At 32.7% G+C, this 27901-nt stretch overlaps 2 protein-coding genes across 2 annotated transcripts; both read right to left on the bottom strand.

Annotated features, from left to right (window-relative positions):
• Nucleotides 1-304: 304 nt before the first annotated feature.
• On the bottom strand, nt 305-4524 carry LOC128241632 (uncharacterized). Its single transcript, XM_052958647.1, has 5 exons — nt 4442-4524; nt 3060-3203; nt 2057-2162; nt 1304-1472; nt 305-500 (listed from the first exon to the last, which is right to left on the bottom strand). Exons 2-5 carry the CDS (start codon nt 3197-3199, stop codon nt 400-402), a joined length of 516 nt encoding a protein of 171 aa, XP_052814607.1. The 5' UTR covers nt 3200-3203; nt 4442-4524; the 3' UTR covers nt 305-399.
• Nucleotides 4525-20063: 15539 nt separating this feature from the next.
• Nucleotides 20064-24082, bottom strand: LOC128241861 (uncharacterized). The gene is made up of 5 exons (XM_052958970.1): nt 24032-24082; nt 22775-22918; nt 21806-21911; nt 21047-21215; nt 20064-20275 (listed from the first exon to the last, which is right to left on the bottom strand). The coding sequence occupies exons 2-5, from the start codon at nt 22912-22914 to the stop codon at nt 20175-20177; spliced, it is 516 nt and encodes a 171-aa protein (XP_052814930.1). The 5' UTR covers nt 22915-22918; nt 24032-24082; the 3' UTR covers nt 20064-20174.
• Nucleotides 24083-27901: the final 3819 nt, after the last annotated feature.

Below are 27901 nucleotides of genomic sequence, written 5' to 3'. Positions count from 1 at the left end.
GGTCGAAAGTGTTCATAAGTGTTATCTCAAGGAGGGATAAATAATAAGAATGATTCCCCAATAATGATAAGAGTTGGTATTAACGAACAGGGCAGGTTGGGAAACCTAGGACCAAACTATTACCATTCCCGTACACCAGAGTGATGATGCTACGTGTTCCACAGTTTAATCATTATCAAACATCTGATGAATGAGAATGACTATAATGTAACGCATAGATAATATATATGACGACACCATCTGATATAAGGATCAAACTTAACTGTTATAAAACATATTCTGTTCATGGTAAAAACAACTAATATTGTAACAGATCAACTTTAATCGAATTAAGTGGTAAGAGCAAATATCATTGTAATTGAATAGAGTTTAATCGTTTTGAGTGAAATTTATTCCCAATTATTGTCCATTCCTTGCACTGTTAAACCTATTCTGGAAGCAGTCGTCGATCAGGATCGGAGCAAGAGTAACAAACTCGTCTTTGCTAATTGTATCGTCAACTGAAATATAAACAATACAATGGTTAACACCATGGACAAGCCAAATAGTCAGCGTGTTCACAATAACTGCATTTAAGTCCATAATACTCAATGACAAACACACTCTTAATAAGAGACACACAGCGTCACAATACATGGCAGAAATACAACACATGCAGTGAATTTATCTTTATAATTGCATAATGAGGTAACCGCCGTGGACGGTCAGCGAAACTGAACCTCACAGTCTAAAACGATGTATAAATACGTTTATTTTGTGTTCATCAAGATTATCAATAAATGTAAATGTGTTTGCCTGATCAGAATTACACTCAATTGTCCATGGGATACGTCAGTAAGACTGACCCTCATTAGCGGTAAGCAATATTTAGGGTGTATTAATATTTAAGAGTATTCGGTATGTACATTATGGTATGCGTTGCACAGAAAAAAATAAAATGGCGTAATGTACATAAAATGTTTTACAGTCTTCATAAGCTATTGTATACGCTGAAAGTAAATATGCATTAAAGTATAAGTTAACAAAATAAGTTAACGTTTGTTAAAACATACATCATCCAAGTATGCTAGGACAAACTTACAGGCACGTGGTTGAACGAGATTATGGCTTTATATTGTTTTTGAAACAGCAGTGCCAGAGAAAAAACCCACATGTACGAGCCCAACGCACATACGTAAGGGCAGGAATCGAACCCGGGACACCTGGTTGAGAAGGGAGTGCACTAACCACGACTTTACCAGGAAAACCATTATATAATCATTGGATATACAAGAATATTGTCATAAGCATTGTAATAAGTTACCTATTCCTTTGTTCAAAGCATAAAAGAGCATGTGAGCCTCGGTGGTATTTCCAAATACCGACCACATCTCAACGGTTGAAATGCTGCCATCTTTATCTTGATCGTAGAAGTCAAACTCGCAGGGATCAGCCATAAGCTTTACATGAAAGCTTTCAGTATCCTGATCAAACTGTAAATATTACATCATAGTTATGATTTATTTGCAAAATACAACATTTTAGTGTAAATATTCAAACATAAAACAGACAGTCAATTAGGGAAGTGTTACATTTGATTATCACAATACTGTCATATTTTATTTCTTTCGTTATGTTTTCCAGTATTTATAACGTATAACACTAATTTAAATAAAGCATAACTTATAAAGATACATCTAAGACGACATTTTGTTTTTGGAAGACATTCCGGGTTTTTTCATCTTCTTTAGCAGAGGTCGAAATTCGGCAATTTCCAAAATGAAAAAAGACACTTATTTCACAACAAATATTAACACAGAGTTGGGCGTTTTTATCTTTAAATTCAATAATTCATTGTTTTTGCTGATGGAATATGTCAGGCCTCTTCCCAATTTATGGTGAAAAAGCCCTGACAAAACACAATATGATATTGTGTCAAACTATCGATTATGAAGCTATCGATACTTGGACAGATTGTGGTCAAAATAAATCCGCGAACAACTTCTGCGGCCTATTGCGGATCATTTTAATGAATGCATAATCATCATTACATCTCTACACATTAAGAAGAATATACCCTCAAAGCCCTCCGGCGTCTCCAGGAGAACCCTGCACTAATCCCCCAATTTCCATTGCTGTCCAAGCTGCCTCCGATTCTTGATCTTGATCCACGACGACCACGCCTGAAGGTACCCAATAATGTAGAGTATAGCTTAAATATCAAGTCTTGGAATAAATTAGCATTCAATCACCTCTACCTTATACGCCCACTCCCCCTTTTGGGTTTAAAGAGTTTACATTTAGTTAAAAGGTCGTTGCAAATTTATTTTTATTTTACTCTTTGCACTTTTAACAGGATTGTGCTTAACATGCACATGACTAAATGTCAAATACACTTGCGAAATATTATATGATAGCTTTTGTAATGCACTTAAGTTTATGTAAATATATACGCTTACATTGTATGTACATTTATATTGTGTAATTAAAGTAAAGTCACAACGTCCAAATAAATGTTCTGTATTGTTCTATATTAGGAACCAATCTGAAGATATTGTCAAATTCACGGATAGCTACGTCCAGACAACTTATGATTTACGGGAAGCTGTATTCGAATTGGCACACTCTTGATTTTACGGTTTTGGTAGAGTTTACCCTTCTCCCGAAAATTGTGGTAAAGTAAACCCCTGCCATAACTATTTTGTTTACGGTACTTCCCACCAGTACACGCATAAAGGTCAGTTGTAATAACATCTCACTATGTCTTTCAACGCTTAAAAGTACAAACCTTTTAAGCGTTGAATCTATTGTCCTTTATTGTATTGGTCATAAAATGCTACGAAGAATCAAAACATGTCATTATTCATTTTATTCCGGACACGATTAACAATGGGATATTCCTTTCTAAGGTTTGAAATTGATAAAAATCTGGACATCATTTGCATAAGACCTACCTCTCTTGCCCACCGACAGAGCTGATTTAGCACAGCCTTATAAGCTCGCTATTGTTATAGATACTCTTCAACCGTTTGGCGATACACATGAGGGACAATAAAAAACAAGCAATGCTATACTCTTACCTGGTCCAGTCAATATCACCTCTTATACCACCACCTCTGCCGCGACCCACTCCAAAGTCAATTGAATTCCTCTGACCCAGGATAATTTGCAAAAGACAGAGGCCAATTATCAGGCCAGCGTATCTTGTTAAATGATCCATGGTCCTGAAAATATAATAATAAAATATTAACCAAATTGCACGTTCTTGTGAAAGGCAAAGGCCGCTTATCAGCCAACTGTTTCTAATTGCATGATGAATGGTAATTTAATTGCAATTAAGGTTTAACCAAAATACAAACTCTTGTGCAGAATCCAGTTATCAGGCACTCGAATCTAGTTTCATGATCCATAATTATAAAAATGTAATGAAATTTACCAAAAAAACACACTACAAATTCCTGTGTAATGCAGAGTCAAATTATCAGGCAAACGATTATCAAAGATACATTATTTGTATTTAAATTTGCTGATGGAAAGGAATGCTTTATAACGATTTCTTTGCATTGGAACTTACTATAAATATTATGGACAACACAAGTCAAGCATTGCTATCGAATCGGTTTAGAAAAATATCACATTGCGTGGAAGTATTACAGTAACTACTAACCGAAAAGAACACAAGATCAGGGCTTCATGAGCCATCCCAGATTTGAATACAATGCACTGTAGTGGAGTAACCGACTATTTAAATAGTATCCAAGTTTTGTGTCTACGAGTGCATTGAATGATGTGTATTTATTTAGACGTCATAATTGTTATTTAAAAGTACCCATGCGGTAAACAAATGTTGTACTTCAAAGATATTTATAAACTTATGTTAAAATTTAATCAATTATGTTACACAATGTATTCTAAAGTGTTTTTACCAGAATAATCACCAATCAATCAATCAAGGAAAACAAAAGAAACAATAGGTTTGTTTTATAATTAATGACGTCATCACTTTGAAATAACGTTATTATATATGTTATATATAAAGCTTGTGTATGAACTATGCTTTCACATCAACTCGTTTGTTCCATTTGTAGAAACCTCGGGCAATACATTACGTATTGAATTAACACTCATATGATACACTCTGTTTAAGAAATAAATCAAAATCCTCTTTTTACTGCTACATGGTCTATGATTACACAAATCTGCCCGTTGTAAATATTCTTCCAATACAATACTGTAGTGTATACTTGCCATTCAGAACCGTTCAATTGTAAAATAAATTATTAAAGAATGAAATGAAAAATGATTCCCGATTTTAGTAAGCTTATAAGTATTTCGTTTATTGGTGAATAGAAAGGTTATAAATGTCTTAAATGAAACATTATAGTATAATGCTTGTTTATAAATCCACATAAAAACATCATTAAAAACAACAACAACAATAACAAATATGAAATATTCTCACCTTTCGGTGACAAATGATGTATATCTGCAGCAAGGTGATACTCAACGACACATTTGCACTGTCTGTTCGCTGTATATATACCATTATTACAAACCACAGACACGTCTGGGGATTTTGTTGTTATTTCTGCATTTTAACAAGTGTTTATATATAAAATTTTGGTCCTTTTTAATAATGATTGATTATGAAATTCCTGGTAATAATTAAATCTGTGTGTGGAAATACTTCTGTAATCAGTTATGAAAGGCTCTCATTTAATTTGGACAAATTGGGTTTTATTACATGTTTGTATATACATGTTAGTGTATACGTGCTAGTATGCACATGTTATTATGTACATTTAAGTATGCACATGCTAGTATGTACATGTTAGTATGTACATGTTAGTGTATACGTGCTAGTATGCACATGTTAGTATGTACATGTAAGTATGTACATGTAAGTATGTACATGTTAGTATGTTCATGTTAGTGTATAAGTGCTAGTATGTATCTATTAGTACATACATGTTAGTGTATGTATGTAAGTATGATCATGTTAGTATGTACATGTTAGTGTATAAGTGCTAGTATGTACCTGTTAGTATATACATGTTAGTGTATGTATGTTAGTATGATCATGTTAGTATGCACATGTTAGTGTATAAGTGCTAGTATGTATCTGTTAGTATATACATGTTAGTGCATGTATGTTAGTATGATCATGTTAGTATGTACATGTTAGTGTATAACTGCTAGTATGTACCTGTTAGTATATACATGTTAGTGTATGTATGTTAGTTTGATCATGTAAGTATATACATGTTAGTGTATGGATGTTAGTATGTACATGTTAGTATATAAATGTTAGTGTATGTATGTTAGTATGTACATGTTAGTATATACTTGTTAGTGTATGTATGTTAGTATGTACATGTTAGTATATAAATTTTAGTGTATGTATGTTAGTATGATCTTGTTAGTATATACATGTTAGTGTATGTATGCTAGTATGTACATGTTAGTATATACATGTTAGTATATGCATGTTAGTATGTGCATGTTAGTATGTGCATGCTTTTATGTCCATGTTAGTATATGCATGTTAGTATGTTCATATTAGTATATGCATGCTGGTATGTGCATATTAGTATATGCAAGCTAGTATGAACATGTTAGTGTATACATGATATTATGTTTATGATAGTATGCTCATGTTAGAATTGCATGTAAGTATATGCATGCTAGTATGTGCATGCTATTATATGCAAGCTAGTATGTATATGTTAGTATGTGCATGTTAGTTTATGCATGTTAGTATATGCATGCTATTATGTGCATGTTAGTAGATGCATGTAAGTATGTGCATGTTAGTATATGCATGCTATTATGTGCATGCTAGTATATGCATGTTAGTATGTGCATGTTAGTATATGCATGCTGGTATGTGCATGTTAGTTTATGCAAGCTAGTATATACATGTTATGTATATGATAGTATATGCATGCTAGAATGTGCATGTTATGTATATGCATACAAGTATGTACATGTTTGTATGTACATGTAAGTATGCGCATGTTAGTATATACATGTAAGTATGCGCATGTTAGTATAAACATGTAAGTTTGTGGATGTAAGTATGTGCATGTAAGTGAATACATGTTAGTGTTTGCATGTTAGTATGTACATGTTAGTACATACATGTTAGTTTGTGGATGTAAGTATGTACATGTAAGTATATACATGTAAGTATTTGCATGTTAGTATATACATGTTAGTTTGTGCATGTAAGTATGTGCATATTAGTATATACATGTTAGTATGTATATGTTAGTAAGTAGATGTTAGTTTTAGTATATACATGGAAGTATGTACATGCTATTATCACATGTTAGTAAATATGTTTGTATATACATGTTATGTATTTGCATGCTAGTATGTTCATGTAAGTATGTACATATTATAATGTATATGAGTAGTGATATCATGCCACATATCTTTGCGAAAGTACAGACTAAAAACCTTTTTTAGTGGTTTATATTATATTTAGTAAACTATCCACTTACTGGGTCATCCACTGTGTCTATCTACAGCTTAAATAAGAACATGATAATGGCTCCTGATATATGAATTAAATTAATGTAAACTTAAGACCTACTGTTTTCTTATTGGTAAAAAAAAATATGTTGACAATTAAACTTACATCAACAGTGACAGTATGCAAGGAATTCTCTGAAGTTTGTCTATCACTACTTACGGTGCAATATCTAGTTTTGTTACTAGAGAATTGATGTAAAAAGCTTTGAATCATAGCGCTTCAATTCATTTAACATGCTATTAAATGATTGAATCAACGACGAACTGTATATATTAAAGTTAATAATAAATGCTTTATCCAGTTATGTTCTGTAAAAGAAAGAGTAGACCTTTCTCTAAGTTAATGATCAATAGATCCTGTTCCATGTGAATGAACAAGAATAGCAACGTACGCGTCAAAGTGAACGTGTCTTGCTCGCTGTCAAAGTAAACGTGTCCTATTTTAGTACGAAATCAGTGATTACTTTTTACATAATTTTTGTGTCGAAGTGTCTCCAAAAAACTTGCAAGACGATTTTGAGAACGCATACACAGGAGGAAATATACTGATCACTCGGTAGGCTCTCCGCATTAAAAATAATGTTTGTTAAAGTAATCGCTGATTATTTACTCAAATAAGATGATTTGATCTCGACACCATGCAGAATCTTGTTGTCTGAGTCTTTGATAAGTGGTTCCTGTTTTATACTGTCATTTTTCAAGCGCGCGCACTTAGAACACTGCTCCCATTTGTTTTGGACTAGTGAAGTACACCTATGTGTCAATTCGCAATGCTTAATGTATATAAGAGGTCGTGTGGGAGTACATAAGTATGAGTCGTGATATCTGTCCATAAGGAACAATCGTTCATCTACAAATAACTTATAAAAATGATTAAATATTTATATAGCCATATTTTGCTCAAAAATTTGACTCAAACTGCTTTGTATCTGTGTTCATGCGCGTTATATTTCTACAATTCAATTATGTAAAACATTTATGAGACATCATCAAGTCCCTATAGAAAAATAAAAATGCTTTAAACCTGTATTTACACTGTATAATCAATGAACAATTGAGAGGATGTTTAACTGAAATTGCATTTTATTGACTATCAATAGATGTACATGTGTCAAGTATGTAACCAGAAATGTATTCTAACAAATTACAATCTATGAAATATAATTTTATAGAACAATTTTGTAATGCAAGAAATCTTCATAGGTATACATTTCCCAAGTTCGCCATCTTTATCATTTGATATTACATAATTTACAGGTGTTGACACTAATAATGGCAGTCGAGGAAGCCAAGATTCCTTTAATTGGTCCATGCTCAAAAGTGTTGTTCAGACTTCTCGTTCATGCAAAGGGTGGCAGTAACAATGAATGCTGTTTGGGATCTATAGGGCAATAAAATACTATTTTTGGCGCTAATATATAGACAATTGTAATAAATATACAGTCCAATAAGCAAAAAATATGTTGTTTTATTATGAATTTAAGTTTAATTTCGAGGTTTTGAATTGAGGTATTTAGGATAAAATCCGTAACATTTTAAAGGGCAATTTCAACAATTGATAGGGTTTTTTTTAAAACAAATACGCATATTTGAATTTGAAATGACATAATCTGAAGAGTTATGTATCACATGACTAAACCATTTGAAATTATCTTCTTACGTTATTATGGATTTTTTAGCATTATTGTCCGTTTCAGGAATTTTCATTTTAAACCAAAACTATGATAATAAATGCTGATTAGGATTCAAAAAGTTTTAATATTTCATAATTCACATTTTTTTACATTGATTTGTTTTAAGCGTTTGACTCTTTCATTTTGACTCGGACTCTTAACTGTGTTATTGTTTAGTCCGAAACACTCCCATTCAAAAACATAAAGTCAATATCATAATGACATTGAATAAGTGAATAACATTAATAATGGATGAATGTAATAAATGCAAAGATTGCAATGAGTGAATAATGGAAACTTGATTTGCCTTATTCAAAATAGGTTTCCATTTCAGAAAGACTGTACAACCCAACATTGAACAAATTAGATACAAAGCACAAAAAATCTCTTGTTTATTTCTCAATTTTGTAAAATTATTGTCAATGTAAGTATAGCTCTTCATCATATTTGTACAAAAAATTGTTTTCATTTTCATTTTATTTTTTAATGCTAATGGTTTATGTTTTATGATCTGAAATTATTAATAGTTAAACCATAAATGGCAGACGATGTTGAGACTGATTACTTTCATGTTTCAATACAAGTAATGTACACAATAGGCAGTACAATACTGCGAATTCTCTGAAACCGCTTGAAATACATGAATGTGCACTATTAAACATTTTAATTTACTAATATAAACATCACAAGTAGTTTCATCTTATGATCACAACTTATTCGTGAATAGCTTAATATACTTACATGCACAAACGTTTTGATGGATTATAATAAAAGACACCTGTTGTTCTTTTGACATTACTTTAATCAAAATGTGTTTTTTAATTTGCATCAATAATCGCGTATTTCCTCATTGAATATTTCGAAATAATATAAATAGATGCCGACCACTGATTTAATATCTAAATTACATCCATAAACGAGAGCGGCTTTACTACTTAAACGCAACAATTGCCATTTCCCTTATTAAATATTTCGAAATAATATAGAACGAATCCAATCATTATCTACGTATCTTAATTAAATCCTTGTGCAATAACGGCTTTAAATTTTTGCTTAACTTGTTGTTACACGACGTGTCATTTAACGTGTAGTATCACGTACGCTTAAAATTACAAAAGGTTTATAGATGCACTCTCACAGATTGACAGTTTTGACGTTTTTAAATTTTGTCCAAAAAGCCGCGGAATTTGACTTCAACACAATTTTAATCATTCAACAAATCTTTAGAACTAGTTAATAATATTGAAAGTAGACGATATAATGACGCTGTGTTTAATACTTATGACTTATCAACGCCTTATACATCTATTCCACTATTCCACGGTCAACCAAATTGACTCCTTTTATCGAAAAAAAACATTTGCTAGGGATATAACTACTTTTATGGCAGTTAAAGATAAAAAAGCTTTTTTACCAATGATCGCTCAGATAAGTTTGTCTTTTGGACATGCTCAAATAATCTTTTTGAATAATTAACTTTTGTTCTGAATATTTTTTTTCAAATGGTACATGTTTCTATAAACAATCAATAGGCATTCCAATGGTTGCTAATTATGCACCTTTACTTCCTGACCTCCTTTTAAACTGCTTTGAAAATTAATATATGTTGAAATTATCCTTGTTTGGAGATCTTGCCCTTGTTGATGAATTTAATAATACTTTCAGATATATTGACGATATTCGAAGTATGGATAATCCGGTATTTACAAAAAATATTATATTATTTATGACGGTTGAGTGGTCAATGGTTAAGGCGTGTAAACAAAGTGGAGACTAAACATTTTAAAAAAAATACTAATAAAAGTGATTTCTAGGACTGTTTTTCCAAAACATGGCTAGTGGTGGTGAGGATTGATATTGTGCGAGTGGTGATGATTATAAAGAAATGAAATTAAATGAGAAAATACCAGTGAGAAATCGTTTCACGGATTTGGACAATGGTGGAAATGGCGGGAAATTCACCCAGGTGACAAAGAAAAGTAAAAAAAAAAAACAAGTAGTAATAGCAGCATTGATAGCTTTACCCATTTGTCTATTGTTGAGAAATTAAATAGCAAATTTGAACATTTGAATTGGAACTGTATGAGTGAGCTCCAATCACGTATTGAATACCTTGAGCAGATGTGCGATAAGCAAATGTCATTAACAAAAGCCCTCAGTTATAGGTCTATTGACAGTGAAGCCAGAAACATCAGAAACAACCTGATTTTCTACGGCAATACAGGAAAACTGTCATATCAGTAAGACGATAAAAGCCTTTTACTTGTTTTTTTTGGAGAATGAATTGGACTTAGACTGTGCAAATATTTGTATAGATATAGCACACAGACTGGGCAGGACATCAGCGAACAGAAATCGGGTAGGTGGTGATATGAAACGACCCCTGATAGCACGGTTTGGAGACTATGAGGACACCGAAATCATTATGAGAAGAGCCTACCTTCTGAAGAACAGCATGTGTGGTTTAGATAGACAATATCCGAAGGAGATATCAAACGCACCATCGGCAAGTCAGCAGAAGCAGTGGAAGCAATGTATAACCGGAGAACATTACAAATCAAATTCGCTATCCAGCAAGGCTATTCATAGACGGACAATGTGTGAAAAACGAATTTCCAGACGGGTTCGAAGTAATGGGCACAAATCGGATTGAGGAGTGTAACACGAAAGTATCAAGTTTAGAGAGCAGATCAAGGATTAATTCCATTTAAACAGTTGTGGACGGTGAAGAAAATGTCGTTTTCGCGGAAACGGAGATCCTTGAAAATCAAAATAGACACGCCCACTCAGATGTAAACAACGAAAGTGGGTCAAGAAATGTACATGTAAACAACATAGCGAATGATGGACAAGAAGTAAACAATGATTTACCTGTAGAGAAAATGACAGTAATCAAATAAATCCATTACGAATAATGACAAATCTATCAAATCGCCTGCAAAATCAGTTATTGCCGATAAGGATAACAACACAACACATGTACCCCGAACGCCTTCAACTAGAACGACGAAACCCCAAACGAGCGGTGGTAAGCCAAGTGTAGCCATCGATTAAAATAGACAGAAGAGTGTTAGCGGTGCCAAAACTAGTATGGGAATCGAGAAACTGTCCAGATGATCCCAAACAAAGACTGCGCGCAACACAATGGGGAACGAGAAACAGGGCAAGAGTACAGAAACGACCAATCTGAAGCCAGCCATGGAGAAGTAGGACAGCGATGAGGCCAAGAAAGAGGTCAATGTGTGTTTACTTAACGTGCAAGGCTTCATAGGTAAACAATACAATAAACTTTACTGTGAAAAAATGAAATTATTGTTTAATACTTCCATTTACCGAAACATGATCAAATGATTTATTTAATTATGGTGTTGTTAATTTTAATGCATATATTCTTCATAGAAAAGATCACGTTAAAATTCTAAAAGAAGTAGTGGTGGTGTAATGATTTATATTCATAATACATTAAAAATGTTTGTTACTTTTGTAAAGAACACTAGTAATTGTATCCAATGGGTAACATTAGATGGAAAATCATTTAATATTAATATTCTGTTGTGTCTTACTTATAATGTTCCACAAGGTAATTGTAGGGAATATTTGATTGATAACAATGTATTTGAATTGTTATTAGATGATATGTTAAGTATCAACACTATGTTTAACAATGGATGTATTTTTTTCATATGTGGGCATTTTAATGCCAGAGCTGGTGAAAGGCCTGATTTTATCTTAAATGACAATGCTCACTCTTGTCTTGAAGATATTTTACCAGATGATTTTTTACCAAGAAGCAACTTCGATAAGACTGTAAATAAAAATGGGAATCTGTTAGATTTTTTGTAAGATGTCTGGATTGAGAAAGTTGAATGGCAGTTTCTCTTGGATGTAGCACCATTGATCTAGTTTTATGTCAAAATAATATGTTTTCATATGTGAATAGCTTTGAGGTATTGGATCCCAATATATTATTTGATCATTGCATTCTGAGTTTAAGCTTAAGTTGTTCAACAAAATATATGAGTGAAAATGAAGTAACTTGTAATGAGGCGGTGAATATTGCGCACAATGGTAGTGGCCTACCATAAGGATACAAATGGAGTGATGAGAAAAAAAGTGATTATGTTAATGCATTAAATGATGATTATGTTAAAAATACGCTTGGAACACTTTGTGAAAATATTGAAAATTAACAGAATAATTCTGATAAAGATGAAGAATTGAATTCTTTTTTGCAATATTATAGAAGATGTGTGTTCACCAATGTATCAAAAAAGTTGTACTACTGATAATATCTCTAGAAATAATAAATCTGATGATGTATTAGAATTTTATTTTATTTATGATAGACAACAAACACAAAAGCTAGAAAATGCTAGATTATCAAATGCTTAACTTTATTGGAATATGTTTAAAGGGTCTTTTGTAAAAACAGACAAACAGAATTTGTCAAATAAAGATTTCCTGGAGAATTTTTTTTCAACCTGATGAAGATATTATACATTTCCATGATAGGATAATTGAATAATATGTTTGAGGAACTGAGTGGATCTTTTACTCATGCTGAAATTGTTATGGCATGCAAGCAATTGAATAATGGTAAGGCAGCAGGGCCTGATTATTTGTTAAATGAGTTTTTTTAAATATTATTGGTATTAATAGTGATTGTTTTTCGAAGTCGGTTTGTACTTTGTTTAATAAGTTGTTTTATAGGGGATATTTTCCAGAGGCATGGCCAGAGAGCTTTATAGTTCCATTACATAAGAAAGGTAATGCGGATAATGCTAGCAACTATAGGGGAATTACATTTTTAAGTACTTTTGAGAAATTATTTACTTAAGTGATAAATAATAGGTTGAATTTTTGGACTGAAAAATATCATGCGTTTATTGAGGCTCAAGCAGGATGTAGACAGAATATTGGTCTGTTGATAATATCTTTTTTCTACAAGGTATCATTAATTATTTGTTAGAGAATAAAAAGAGATTGCATGCAGTTTTTGTGGACTTACCGATAGAGATATCATATGGTATTAGCTTTTAAAATTAGGATGAGAGGAACAATGTTTAATGTTATACAATATATGTATTCAAATGTTAAGTCAAGAATTAAACTTAATAATACAGTAAGTAATAAAGATTTTACATGTTTCTTAGGTGTGCGGCGGGGAGAAAGTTTATCTCCATTTTTATTCTCAATGTATTTAAATAACATTGAAGAACATTACATGTTGAATGAGTTCAATGGTATTGATATGGGTATGTTAAAATTATTTTTGTTGTTATATCCTGATAATATTGTAATCATGGCTGATTCTGAGAATGAATTAAAGAAAGGTTTATTGTTATTAGAAGAGTATTGTGATAGATGGAAGCTAAGTAAAAATTCTACCAAGACTAAAGTGGCAAAAAGTTAAGGAATAATATTCGTTTCTTATATAAGGGTAAATATTTATATATAGTCAAAAATGTAACATACTTGGGTATGTTTTTTACTTGTGGAGGCTCTTTTACAACAACATTTGATACACTAGCAGGACAAGCATTTAAGGTTGTTGTTTTTTAAATTAAATTAATATTCAATAAAAATTGCTTCAATCTCCATGCAAAATAAATAAATCTGTCTGATAAATTAATTCTTCCAAGTGTCAATTATGGATCAGAAATTTGGGGTCTAAATAATTATCTTGTTTTAGAAAGAGTTCATTTAAATTGTTGTATAAAAGTCTTAGGTGTTAAAATTCAAACTCAGAATAATTTCATCTATGGAGAGCTTGGTAGAACTTCATTCTTTAGCAGATTGCTGTTAATGAAATAAGTTGTTAAATTAGAAGATCATAAATACAATAAAGGTGTTTACATTCAAATGTGTAGTTACATAGAAACAAAGCCAAATTGTAAGTCTTGTGCGAAATCTGTATGTACTTTGTTACAATCTCTTTGATTCCATTATGCTTGGTTGAATCAAGGTGTTGGTGATGAAAATATATTGATGTCTTTGTTGAAGTCTAGACTTCATGATACATTTATCCAAAACTGGAGGTCAGAACTTCATAATCGTCACGTGCAAGAACTAATACAATGTTTTGTAAATTTATGTTGCAACCTTATTTGACAAATGTTAATAAATATAAATTTAGAAAAGACCTATGTAAATTAAGAGTATCATCTCATTGATTAGAAATAGAAGCAGAAAGATGGCACAGACCCGAACCAATATCTTAAAATAGAAAATGTATTTTGTGTGATGTATTGGAAGATGAATTTCATTTTTTTGTTCTTGAATGCCCTCTGTAAAACGAATTACGAAAGTCATATATCAACACAAGTATTATCGAAACAGACTAAACGTACTACATGTAGATTAAAATCAATACATGACAATATGACTGCGAGAGATCCGTGTGAAATAACGTTTATATAGGATATCACTAGTCATAATAATAATGATACTTGTTTCTTAAACAAAATGCATAATTATCATGGATGGCTAAATTTCTATTCACTTTAACATTTTCGGATTGCATTAATTCAACAAATTTTAGTACGTTTATTCTGTTTCGATAATAAAAAAAACCCTTACAGATAATTACCATAAATTAAGAAAAAGACTTTCTCAAAATATGTTACTGATCATTAAAATATCATATCTAAGTACAATAATAGTCTAAAATCACTGATTTCTAACAGTATTGCTCATCCCGAATTTTATGCTGATTTTGTATAGAAAAATCGTAAAATTAAAATGTTTCCAGCAACTAGTTGGGCAGATAGACTCAATGAATTGCTGGAATCTTGTTTAAGCCGTAGATATAATGGCAATACTTTAAAGAGAACTTGCCTTGCGTGTTTTTTTGGATGAATTCATTACAAAAAATATGAAGTTGCATTTGGCGTCTTTACATAACTAATCTTTCAGTCCTTGATTTAATTTTTCAAAACCTTTCTTAGGGTAATTATTTGGAAGAAGATTTTAACAAATATATATATTGTATTTATTGTTTGTTCCTAGATTTAGTACAATGATGCTTTTTATTATGAAACTCTTTGATCACACAGTTTTAAACCTTATAATTGCTAAGCCAGACTGTGTGGAAATTTAAAGTCTCAAACAATAACTATATCATATCTTTGAAAAGTCACTGCATTATGTACTCTGAATTGTATTCCTCCGTCTGTAGATAGAGTAGTGATTCCTTATCATAGAAGTACTTTGGATATACCTATTACTGTATCATTATTTGTTTTATTATTAAGTTTTCTCAAGTGAATGTATTCTTTGATAAGATTTACCATTTACGATTTTACTTTATTCGGGATAGTTTGGATAAGAGTGAGATTATGCATTCAAACTAGTTTAAACCCTGGCTAGTAAATATACAATTTACTATCCGTTCAAAGGCGGTACCTAACAATCCTTGATCAACACCCCTAGTTTTTATATATCATATATGTGTTTGTGCTGTTTGTGGAGTTTTGTGCTGTTGTACCATGTTTCTGGTGTGTAATTGTTTGTTTTTGTGTTCTATGTCTTTTGCGTTGACCCTGTGTCATAAAACGGGGTTAATGTTTAAACTTTCAACTACTCTACTTGTTTCTGTGGTTTTGCATATAAATATTCAATGCCTTCAGTTCAGTCATATAAAAACAATGAGCAATATTATATTTACATATCTCAACTGTTTGGAAAACTACCAAAAAAACATAATTTAAAGATTTAAAACTGCGATCTGATATTTTGTCAGCGATCTTATATCTCTTCTGTTCAGACATATACGCCAACAAACAAGTTGCCAAAACAGCCAGTCAGCTGATAATGCAGCGTAATAAATCATTTGTGAAATATCATTTTGATTTTGGACTAGTATGCTTGTTGATACTGCATCAATCTCGTTCAGCGTGCAAACATACATTGCATTTTAAACTTGTACAATATACACACAACTCGATGACGCAGTACACAAATAGAAGTCCTGTATCACACGTTCCGGTATCGTTTCGCAACCTGTCCGGTAACGATTTTAATGCAAAGTGTTGAATTTACACTGGGTCATCATGAAAATGACAAACTGAATATATTTTTATAATGTTTAAGTATTATGGTAATATCGGCTAGATGCAATAGAATGAAAACTACAGGGACAAGCAAAGTGCCAAAATTCAAATATAAACCCTGTTAAGAGACACAATGTAAGCGACCAAACGACACTTAACGAGAGACATATAGATAGGTGATGCATTTACTTTTTAATCTTAATGCATTATAATATTTACCCAATTGACTTAAATTTTCAAAACAAAAAAGGCATTTGCCTTTTTTAATTAATAGCTACGTGGCCTCAAATTCCCCTGATAAAAAAGCTCCAAAATATCACTAAATGTTTGTTTATTTCTACATTTTTAACGATGCATTAAAATTGGCATACCTATATTGCGCGACTCGAACATAGACTCTGAACATTGTGTGAAGTTAGCTTAACATACGACATTAGACATTCGAAAGAAGAATGTCGTGATGGCAAAACGTTTGAAGATGGAGCTCCCCTGGGCTCAATTTTGGGTCCTCTTTTATTTCTTATATACATTAATGACATAGTAAACGAGACAGATTCAAATGTCAACCATTTGCTGATGATACAAGTCTATCTGTTATAGTGGACGCCCCCCAAACTGCAGCTTTAAAACTACAGACAGATATAAACAAAATATATATTTGGGCTGATGAGTGGCTTGTAAAGTTCAATCCCAACATATCTAGAGAATCAATGGTCATATCTCGAAAACGAAACAAACCCATTCATACGCCTGTTTACATGTTTGACACTGATATCCCGTTTGTTGAATCTCACAAACAACTGGGTATTTTTCTTTCTAATGAGGGAAATTGGCATACTCACATTAACTATATTAGAGAAAAGCTTGGTCTAGAGTTAACATCATGAAACGTCTACGCTATCAACTGGATAGGAGGTCTCTGGAGGTTATTTATTTTTCTTTCATTAGGCCAATCATGGAGTATGCGGATGTCATCTGGAATAATTGAACACAGTATGAAAAAAACGAACTTGACAAAATTCAAAACGAATGCGAACGCATTGTTACTGGTTGAACTCGCCTTGTTTCTCTGCGTCTGCTTCACATTGACTTTGACTTTGAGAGCTTGGAAACAAAGACGTGAAAAACACAAGCTTTTCTCTTTTACACATGAAAAATGGTCTCTCTCCTGATTATCTGTCAAGTTTGGTTCTTCAGACAGTCGGTTAAGCATCAACTAGTTCACTTCGAAACGCATCCAATATCTCTAGCTTTCGTACACATACGTCACTCTATATGAATTCATTCCTTCCTACATCAATCGCAGCATGGAATAATCTCCCAGCTGAAGCACAAAGCATTGACAGTGTCTCTGGCTTTAAAGCGTACCTTAAGTCGGATAATTCCAAACCAAATACTCTGTTTTATTATGAGAAACGTCGATTACAGGTCATTCACACTCGCTTACGGAACGAATGCAGTTCATTGAACCACCACCTGTTTGTTAAAAATATTGTGCCCTCATCCCTTTGTGCGTGTGGAGTTCAGGAAACAACATATCATTATCTTCTTATCTGTCCCCTTTATACTGAACAAAGGAGACTTCTTCTTAATTCTGTAGAGGCTTTGACTGACGTAACGCTTCGCAATTTACTATACGGTGACACTGCCCTCATAGAAGAACAACATAAGACACTGTTCGATGCAGTTCACCTCTTTATTCAAATGACAAAAAGATTCGATAGCCAGTGACAGTCACTTCCTACTACCAAATATCTATCCAACTCAGGAGTGTCTCCTTTCTGTATACATGTGATATTCAGCACTACCAATCAGGGCCCAGTGAAGAAAATGCACTGGAATTTGCTCATTTAAACCAACCACCCTACCCTCTTTCTTCACTCTTATCCTCTTTACCTTCTTATTCAATGGGAGTATATCCATAGTATTTTTCCTTTTTACTCTGTTTCGAAGTTTCCCCCGCACGTTTTCGAATAAGTCAGCTCTTTAAAATGAACTAGTTAGTACTTTATCTTGCTATATGTTGCTTTTGGTCTGTAGTCTATGAAAATGTGTATTAAGATGGATGGGTTTTTGTATCAAGTATTACGATTGGAGACTCCGCTCAATGATGACTATACCCATTGTGTCCGTGAATGTAGTTTCGTCATTAGAGTTTACATTCTCCAAACCATCGTTTAACATTATCTTAGCTAAGGAACTTAAGTAAATCGTGAGTAGATACGCCAAATGATATGTTTTATATTTCATCGTGCGATCAAAATAATGTGGTGATTGGATGGTGGCCAAATTTTATGCGAGTCATAAGAATTATGCTGAAAGTCTGCAAAATTATCTCCCTGTGAAGTTTAATATTAAAATGATTTTAGATTGCAAGATGAAACGGTCTAACGAGAGTCAGACTATTTTTATCGCATGCATTTTTCGATAAAAATAACGAAAATATGTTATTAAAATTTATATACTTTGCTCTAATAAGACTGATCAAAAGTAAACTAAGCGTGTATGAATTACATAAACATTGTCAATGAAACCACTATGTTTTCATATTACACTTTTTGACCAAAATAAAAAGGAGCAGGTACGTACACATGCGTTACAGAAAAAAATCGTGGTCGTTGTATTCAGCTGTAAACAATGTTTTATATATGATGCATGGATGTCCGTTCGTCGAAGATAAAATACAATATACTCTAGACAATAATAAGTCCGTGCCAACTATCTTAAATTGTTTTTATCCTCCGGACACCCCTCGACGTCGAGTACCTATATAGACGGAGTGCATGTATGTATTTATTTTTATTGCGGTATAGGATTATTAAAGTACTATTAGGTATAGGTATGGTTACTCGTGCGTAAATCAGGAGTTTTCCTCGTGCATTTACTGAACTGAATTGGTTATTCGACGCTCAGACGGGATAGAGAAAACATTGCAAAATTGTCAAATTTTCATTATCTATGAATGTATTCAGATACATATAATAATATATGTTAAACATTATTTTGAACCTTGTTTAAAATATATTTATATTTTCAGATTGGTATTTTTCTGTTACCATGGCAATGCGAGTATTGTTGAGTCTGAGAGTGGGTGCAGCAGTGGTTCCGGACACTTTACGACTGCTTTTATCAGCGTGTTTTTCATTATGAAATATGTATAAGAACTGTGAAGCCAGTAGTAACAATTTACTGGAAGTTTTTGGTTTTTTTTGGAACCATTTGCTTTGTATGTGAGTGTATCTTTGAATAAAGTATCCCGTCTGTAGCACACCTACACATGTGTTCATTTTATTTTATTATCCTCAAGGTAAATAATAAATTATTTATGTTTGGCATGGAATATAATGAAATAGAAAACATAATTAATGGTAACACTAACAAAGCATAAAACTTGGAACAACTATTAGATGTTACATGTTTTAGTAAAATTTACTTCCACATACTAAAATATGACGGTAAATAGTTATTTCCAATAACCTATGTTTTATCTACCAAAATGAGTTCATTTTACTAACAAACTCGATTATGGTTAAATGGTCGAAAGTGTTCATAAGTGTTATCTCAATGAGAGATAGATAATAAGAATGATTCCCCAATAATGATAAGAGTTGGTATTAACGAACAGGGCAGGTTGGGAAACCTAGGACCAAACTATTACCATTCTCGTACACCAGAGTGATGATGCTACGTGTTCCACAGTTTAATCATTATCAAACATCTGATGAATGAGAATGACTATAATGTAACGCATAGATAATATATATGACGACACCATCTGATATAAGGATCAAACTTAACTGTTATAAAACATATTCTGTTCATGGTAAAAAAAACTAATATTGTAACAGATCAACTTTAATCGAATTAAGTGGTAAGAGCAAATATCATTGTAATTGAATAGAGTTTAATCGATTTGAGTGAAATTTATTTCCAATTATTGTCCATTCCTTGCACTGTTAAACCTATTCTGGAAGCAGTCGTCGATCAGGATCGGAGCAAGAGTAACAAACTCGTCTTTGCTAATTGTATCGTCAACTGAAATATAAACAATACAATGGTTAATACCATGGACAAGCAAAATAGTCAGCATGTTCACAATAATAACTGCATTTAAGTCCATAAGACTCCATGACAAACACATTCTTATTGAGAGAAACACAGAGTCACAATACAAGACAGAAATACAACACATGCAGTGAATTTAACTTTATAATTGCATAATGAGGTAACCGCCGTGGAACGGTCAGTGAAACAAAACCTCACAATTTATACCGATGTATAAATAGGTTTATTTTGTGTTCATCAAAATTATCAATAAATATGTTTGCCTGATCAGAATTTCACTCAATTGTACATGGGATACGTCATTAAGACTGACCCTCATTAGAGGTAAGCAATATTTAGGGTGTATTAATATTTAAGAGTATTTGGTATGTACATAATGGTATATGTTGCGCAGAAAAAAAATGGCGTAATGTACATAAACTGTTTTACAGTCGTCATAAGCTATTATATACGCTGAAAGCAGATAAAAGGATTAGTTAATAATATAAGTTTACGTTTGTGAAAACATACATCATCCAAGTATGCTAGGTCAAACACACAGGCACGTGGTTTAACGGGATTATGGCTTTATATTGTTTTTGAAACAGCAGTGTACGAGCCCAACGCACATACGTAAGGGCAGGAATCGAACCCGGAACACCTGGTTGAGAAGGGAGTGCTCTAACCACGACATTACCTGGACAATCATTGTATTATTATTTGATATACAAGAATAGTGTCTTAAACATTGTAATAAGTTACCTATTCCTTTGTTCAAAGCATAAAATAGCATGTTAGCCTCGGTGGTATTTCCAAATACCGACCACATCTCAACGGTTGAAATGCTGCCATCTTTATCTTGGTCGTAGAAGTCAAACTCGCAGGGATCAGCCATAAGCTTTACATGAAAGCTTTCAGTATCCTGATCAAACTATAAATATTACATCATAATTATGATTTATTTGCAAAATACAACATTTTAGTGTAAATATTCAAACATAAAACAGACAGTCAATTAGGGAAGTGTTACATTTACTCTGATTATCACAATACTGTCATATTTCATTTCTTTCGTTACGTTTTCCAGTATTTATAGCGTATAACACTAATTTAAATAAAGCATAACTTATAAAGATCCATCTAAAACGACATGGTTATTGAAAGACATTCAGGGTTTTTTCATCTTCTTTAGCAGAGGTTGAAATTCGGCAATTTCCAAAATGAAAAAAGACACTTATTTCACAACTAATATTAACACAGAGTTGGGCGTTTTTTTTTTCTTTAAATTCAATAATTCATTGTTTTTGCTGATGGAATATTTCAGGCCTCTTCCCAATTTATGGTGAAAAAGCCCTGACAAAACACCATATGACATTGTGTCATGCTATCGATTATGAAGCTATCGATACTTTGAGAGATTGTGGTCAATATAAATCCGCGAACAAATTCTGCGGCCTGTTGCGGCTAAATTTAATGAATGCATAATCATCGTTACATCTCTACTCATTAAGAAGAATGTACCCTCAAAGCCCTCCGGCGTCTCCACGAGAACCCTGCACTTATCCCCCAATTTCCATTGCTGTCCAAGCTGCCTCCGATTCTTGATCTTGATCCACGACGACCACGCCTGAAGGTACCAATAATATCGTGTATAGCTTAAATATCAAGCCATGGAATAAACCAGCATTCAATAACCTCTACATTATACGCCCACTCCCCCTTTTGGTTTTAAAGAGTTTACATTTAGTTATCGTTGCAAATTTATTTTTATTTTACTCTTTGCACTTTTAACAGAATTGTGCTAAACATGCAACTGACTAAATGTCAAATACACTTGCGAAATATTATATGATAGATTTTGTAATGCACTTAAGTTTATGCAAATATATACGCTTACATTGTATGTACATGTATATTGTGTAATTAAAGTAAGGTCACAACGTCCAAATAAATGTTCTGTATTGTTCTGAAGATATTGTCAAATTGACGGAAAGCTACGTCCAGACATCTTATGATTTACCAGAAGCCGTATTCGACATGACATTCTCTGGATTTTACGGTTTTGGTACAGTTTACCCTTCTCCCGAAAATTGTGGTAAAGTAAACCCCATCAGTAACTATTTTGTTTACAGTACTTCCCACCAGCACTAGCATAAAGGTCAGTTGTAATAACATCTCACTATGTCTTTTGGTTTGTACTTTTAAACGTTGAATCTATTGTCCTTTATTGTATTGGTCATAAAATGCTACGAAGAATCAAAACATGTCATTATTCATTTTTTCCGGACACGATTAACAATGGGATGTTCCTTTCTAAGGTTTGAAATTGATAAACATCTGGACATCATTTGCATAAGACCTACCTCTCTTGCCCACCGACAGAGCTGATTTAGCACAGCCTTATAAGCTCGCTATTGTTATAGATACTCTTCAACCGTTTGGCGATACACATGAGGGACAATAAAAAAACAAGCAATGCTATACTCTTACCTGGTCCAGCCAATATCACCCCTGATCCCACCACCTCTGCCGCGACCCACTCCAAAGTCAATTGAATTCCTCTGACCCAGGATAATTTGTAAAAGGCAGAGGCCAATAATCAGACCTGCGGATCTTGTTAAATGAACCATGGTCCTGAAAATATAATGGTGAAATATAAACCAAATAAAGTTTCTTGTGTAAGGCAGAGATCAGTTATCAGGCAACTGTGTCTACTATAATGATAAATGGTAATTCAAATGTAATGGAGGTCTAACCAAAAGAAAGAAAAAAAAACAACACAAAAACAATTGTGTTATGCAGAATCCAATTATGAGGCAAATGAATGTATTTCATGACCCATGGTCATAGAAATGTAATGAAATTTAACCAAAAAAACACACTAATTCCGGTGTAATGCAGAGTCCAATTATCAGGCAAATGTTTATCAAAAATACATTATTTTGACCAAGGGATTGCTACTGTCTCAGGGATATTACATTTGTATAGCGATTGCTAGTATTGAAACCTTCTATAATATCATGAACAGTACAAGACAAGTATTGCTATAAAACACACATATTACGTGAATTTGCGCTTACAGTAACTACTAATTTGAAATGTCAAAACTATAAGCCAAGGAAGCATGATGTAATAGTTTTGCTGTACTTTAAAGCTATATTCTAATGTTAACACTTACTCTATTGTATTACACAACTAGTGAGTTTTAACCTGAATAAACACCAATCAATCAAACAATTATAGAAAAAACGAAAGAAACAATTAGTTTGTTTATATCATAAAATCCATCCCCACCATGAAATAACGTCTTTTTATATTTTTATATATTACAAGTGTAATAACTATGCCCCCACGTAAACTCGTTTGATTCAATTGTAGAATTCTCGGTAAATACATTTCGTATTGAATGACCACTCATATAATATCCTCTGTTTAAAAAATAAATTAAAATATTCTTTTTACTGCTAAACGGTCTATGATTACACACATAAGCCCGTTTGTAAATGTACTTCCAATATATGATTATAGAGTATACTTTCCCTTGCGAACCGTTCAATTGTAAAATGAATCAATATAGAAAGAAGTGAACATTGATTCCCGTTTTTGGTGAATTTATAATAATTTCGGTTATTGATGAATAGAATGGTGAAAAAATGTTTTAAATGAAACATTATAGTATAATTTTAGTTTATAAATCCACCTAAAACAACAACAACAACGACAATAACAAACATGAAATATCCTCACCTATGGGCGACAAGTGATGTATATATGCAACAAGCTGATTCTCAACGATACATTTGCACTGTGTGTTCGCTGTATATATACCATTATTACAAACCACATACACGTCTGGGGATTTTATTGTTATTTCTGCATTGTAACAACAAGTGTGCTATGAAGTTTACGTCCTCTTTAATAGTGATTGATTATGGAATTCCTGGTAATGGTTAAATCCGTGTGTTGAAATCTTCTGCAATCAGTTATGAAACGCTTATATTTAATTGGACAAATTGGGTCTCATTTCATTTTGTTTCAATAACCTTGACAACAGATGTGGTTAGTAAGATATCACAAATAAATCAAACAGTGATATGATATGCTGAATATTTGAATTTAAATTAACTAAAAAAACTATTTGTTAGTCTTAGATGCGAATACTAGTAAGCAAATGTCAAAAATTGTAAGTATGTACATGTTAGTATATATAAGTTTATATATACACGTTAGTGTATACGTGCTAGTATGTACATGTTAGTATGCATATGCGAGTATGTACATATAAGTGTATACATGCTAGTATGTTCATGTAAGTATGTACATGTTAGTATGTACATGTTAGTGTATACATGTTTGTATGTATATGCTAGTATGTACATGATAGTATGTACATGTCAGTGTATACAGGCTAGTATGTTCATTGTAGTATGTACATGTTGGTATGTACATGGCAGTGTGTTCAGGCTAGTATGTTAATGCTAGTATGTACATGTCAGTGTATTCAGGCTAGTACGTTCATGCTAGTATGTACATGTCAGTGTATTCAGGCTAGTATGTTCATGCTAGTATGTACATGTTAGTATGTACATGTCAGTGTATTCAGGCAAGTATGTTCATGTTAGTATGTACATGTCAGTGTATACAGGCTAGTATGTTCATGTTAGTATGTACATGCTAGTATGTACATGTCAGTGTATTCAGCTAGTATGTTCATGATAGTATGTACATGTCAGTGTATTCAGGCTAATATGTTCATGTTGATATGTACATCTTAGTATGTACATGTTAGTGTATTCAGGCTAGTATGTTCATGTAAATATGTACATGTTAGTATGTACATGTCAGTGTATTTAGGCTAGTATGTTCATGTTAGTATGTACATGTCAGTGTATTCTGACTAGTATGTACATGCTAGTATGTACATGTCAGTGTATTCAGACTAGTATGTTCATGTTAATATGTACATGTTAGTATGTACATGTCCGTGTAAACTGGCTAGTATGTACATGACAGTATGTACATGTCAGTGTTTACAGGGAAGTATAGTCTTGTTAGTATGTACATGTTAGTATGTACATGTCAGTGTATTCAGACTAGTATGTTCATGTAAATATGTACATGTTAGTATGTAAATGTCAGTGTATTTAGGCTAGTATGTTCATGTTAGTATGTACATGTCAGTGTATTCTGACTAGTATGTACATGCTAGTATGTACATGTCAGTGTATTCAGACTAGTATGTTCATGTAAATATGTACATGTTAGTATGTACATGTCAGTGTATTCAGGCTAGTATGTTCATGTTAGTATGTACATGTCAGTGAATTCAGGCTAGTATGTTATGTTAATATGTACATGTTAATATGTACATGTTATTGCATTCAGGCTTGTATGTTCATGATAGTATGTACATGTCAGTGTATTCAAACTAGTATGTTATGTTAATATGTACATGTTAGTATGTACATGTTAGTGTGATCAGGCTAGTATGTTCATGCTAGTATTTCCATGTCAGTGTATTCAGGCTAGTATGTTCATGTTAGTATTTACATGTCAGTGTGATCAGGCTAGTATGTACATGTCAGTGTATTCAGGCTAGTATGTTCATGTTAGTATGTACATGTCAGTGTATTCAGGCTAGTATGTTATGTTAATATGTACATGCTAGTATGTACATGTGAGTGTGATCAGGCTAGTATGTTCATGCTAGTATGTACATGTTAGTATGTACATGTTAATATGTACATGTCAGTGTATTCAGGCTAGTATGTACATGATAGCATGTACATGGCAGTGTATACAGGCTAGTAGGTACATGTTAGTATGTACATGTCAGTGTAAACTGGCTAGTATGTACATGATAGTATGTACATGTCAGTGTTTACAGCGTAGTATAGTCTTGTTAGTATGTATATATTTGTATGTACATGTCAGTGTATACAGGCTAGTATGTACATGATAGTATGTACATGTCAGTGTATACAGGTTAATATGTACATGTTAGTATGTACATGTCAGTGTTTACAGGCTAGTATGTTCATGTTAGTATGTACATGTCAGTGAATTCAGACTAGTATGTTATGTTAATATATACATGATAGTATGTTCATGTCAGTGTATACAGGCTAGTATGTTCATGTTAGTATGTAATTATCAGTGTATTCAGGCTAGTATGTTCATGCTAGTATGTACATGTCAGTGTATTCATACTAGTATGTTTATTTCAGTATGTACATGTTAGTAAGTACATGTCAGTGTATACAGGCTAGTATGTTCATGTTAGTATGTTCATGTCAGTGTATTCAGACTAGTATGTTCATGATAGTATGCACATGTCAGTGTATTCAGACTAGTATGTTATGTTAATATGTACATGTTAGTATGTACATGTCAGTGTGATCAGGCTAGTATGTTCATGCTAGTATGTACATGTCAGTGTACTAAGGCTAGTATGTTCATAATAGTATGTACATGTCAGTGTATTCAGACTAGTATGTTATGTTAATATGTACATGTTAGTATGTACATGTCAGTGTGATCAGGCTAGTATGTTCATGCTAGCATATACATGTCAGTGTATTCAGGCTAGTATATTCATGTTAGTATGTACAGGTCAATGTGATCAGGCTAGTATGTTCATGCTTGTATGTACATGTTAGTGTATTCAGGCTAGTATGTTCATGTTAGTATGTACATGTCAGTGTATTCAGGCTAGTATGTTATGTTAATATGTACATGCTAGTATGTACATGCCAGTGTATTCAGACTAGTATGTTTAAGTTAATATGTACATGTTAGTATGTACATGTCAGTGTATTCAGGCTAGTATGTTCATGTTAGTATGTACAGGTTAGTATGTACATGTCAGTGTATTCAGGCTAGTATGTTCATATTAGTATGTACAGGTTAGTATGTACATGTCAGTGTATTCAGGCTAGTAATTCAAGTAAGTATGTACATGTCAGTGTATTCAGGCTAGTATGTTCATGCTATTAAGTACATGTCTGTGTATTCAGGCTAGTATGTTCATGCTAGTATGTATATGTTAGTATGTACATGTCAGTGTATACATGCTAGTATGTACATGTTACTATGTACATGTCAGTGTATTCAGGCTAGTATGTTCATGTTAGTATGTACATGTTAATTTGTACATGTCAGTGTATTCAGGCTAGTAATTCAAGTAAGCATGTACATGTCAGTGTATTCAGGCTAGTATGATCATGCTAGTATGTACATGTCAGTGTATACAGGCTAGTATGTACATGTTAGTATGTACATGTCAGCGTATACAGGCTAGTATGTTCATGTTAGTATGTTCATGCTAGTATGTACATGTCAGTGTATACAGGCTAGTATGTACATGTTACTATGTACATGTCAGCGTATACAGGCTAGTGTGTTCATGTAAGTATGTACATGTCAGTGTATTCAGGCTAGTATGTTCATGCTAGTATGTACATGTCAGTGCGTTCAGGCTAGTATGTTCATGTTTGTATGTACATGTTAGTATGTACATGTCAGTGTATTCAGGTTAGTATGTTTAAGTTGGTATGTACATGTAAGTATGTACATGTCTGTGTATTCAGGCTAGTATGTTCATGCTTAAATGTGCAT

The sequence above is a fragment of the Mya arenaria genome, chromosome 7 (assembly GCF_026914265.1).
Source record: "Mya arenaria isolate MELC-2E11 chromosome 7, ASM2691426v1".
In the NCBI taxonomy this organism is placed as follows: domain Eukaryota; kingdom Metazoa; phylum Mollusca; class Bivalvia; order Myida; family Myidae; genus Mya; species Mya arenaria.
This window is presented reverse-complemented; position numbering and strand designations above follow the sequence as displayed.

Excerpts from the sequence above, each read along its gene's own strand:
- LOC128241632 (XM_052958647.1), bottom strand. The coding sequence starts at position 3,199 with ATGGATCATTTAACAAGATACGCTGGCCTGATAATTGGCCTCTGTCTT. Across the intron at positions 2,163-3,059 it reads GGTGATATTGACTGGACCAG|GCGTGGTCGTCGTGGATCAA; the intron begins GTAAGAGTATAG and ends GGGTACCTTCAG. Across the intron at positions 501-1,303 it reads TGCTTTGAACAAAGGAATAG|TTGACGATACAATTAGCAAA; the intron begins GTAACTTATTAC and ends TTTATATTTCAG.
- LOC128241861 (XM_052958970.1), bottom strand. The coding sequence starts at position 22,914 with ATGGTTCATTTAACAAGATCCGCAGGTCTGATTATTGGCCTCTGCCTT. Across the intron at positions 21,912-22,774 it reads GGTGATATTGGCTGGACCAG|GCGTGGTCGTCGTGGATCAA; the intron begins GTAAGAGTATAG and ends TGGTACCTTCAG. Across the intron at positions 20,276-21,046 it reads TGCTTTGAACAAAGGAATAG|TTGACGATACAATTAGCAAA; the intron begins GTAACTTATTAC and ends TTTATATTTCAG.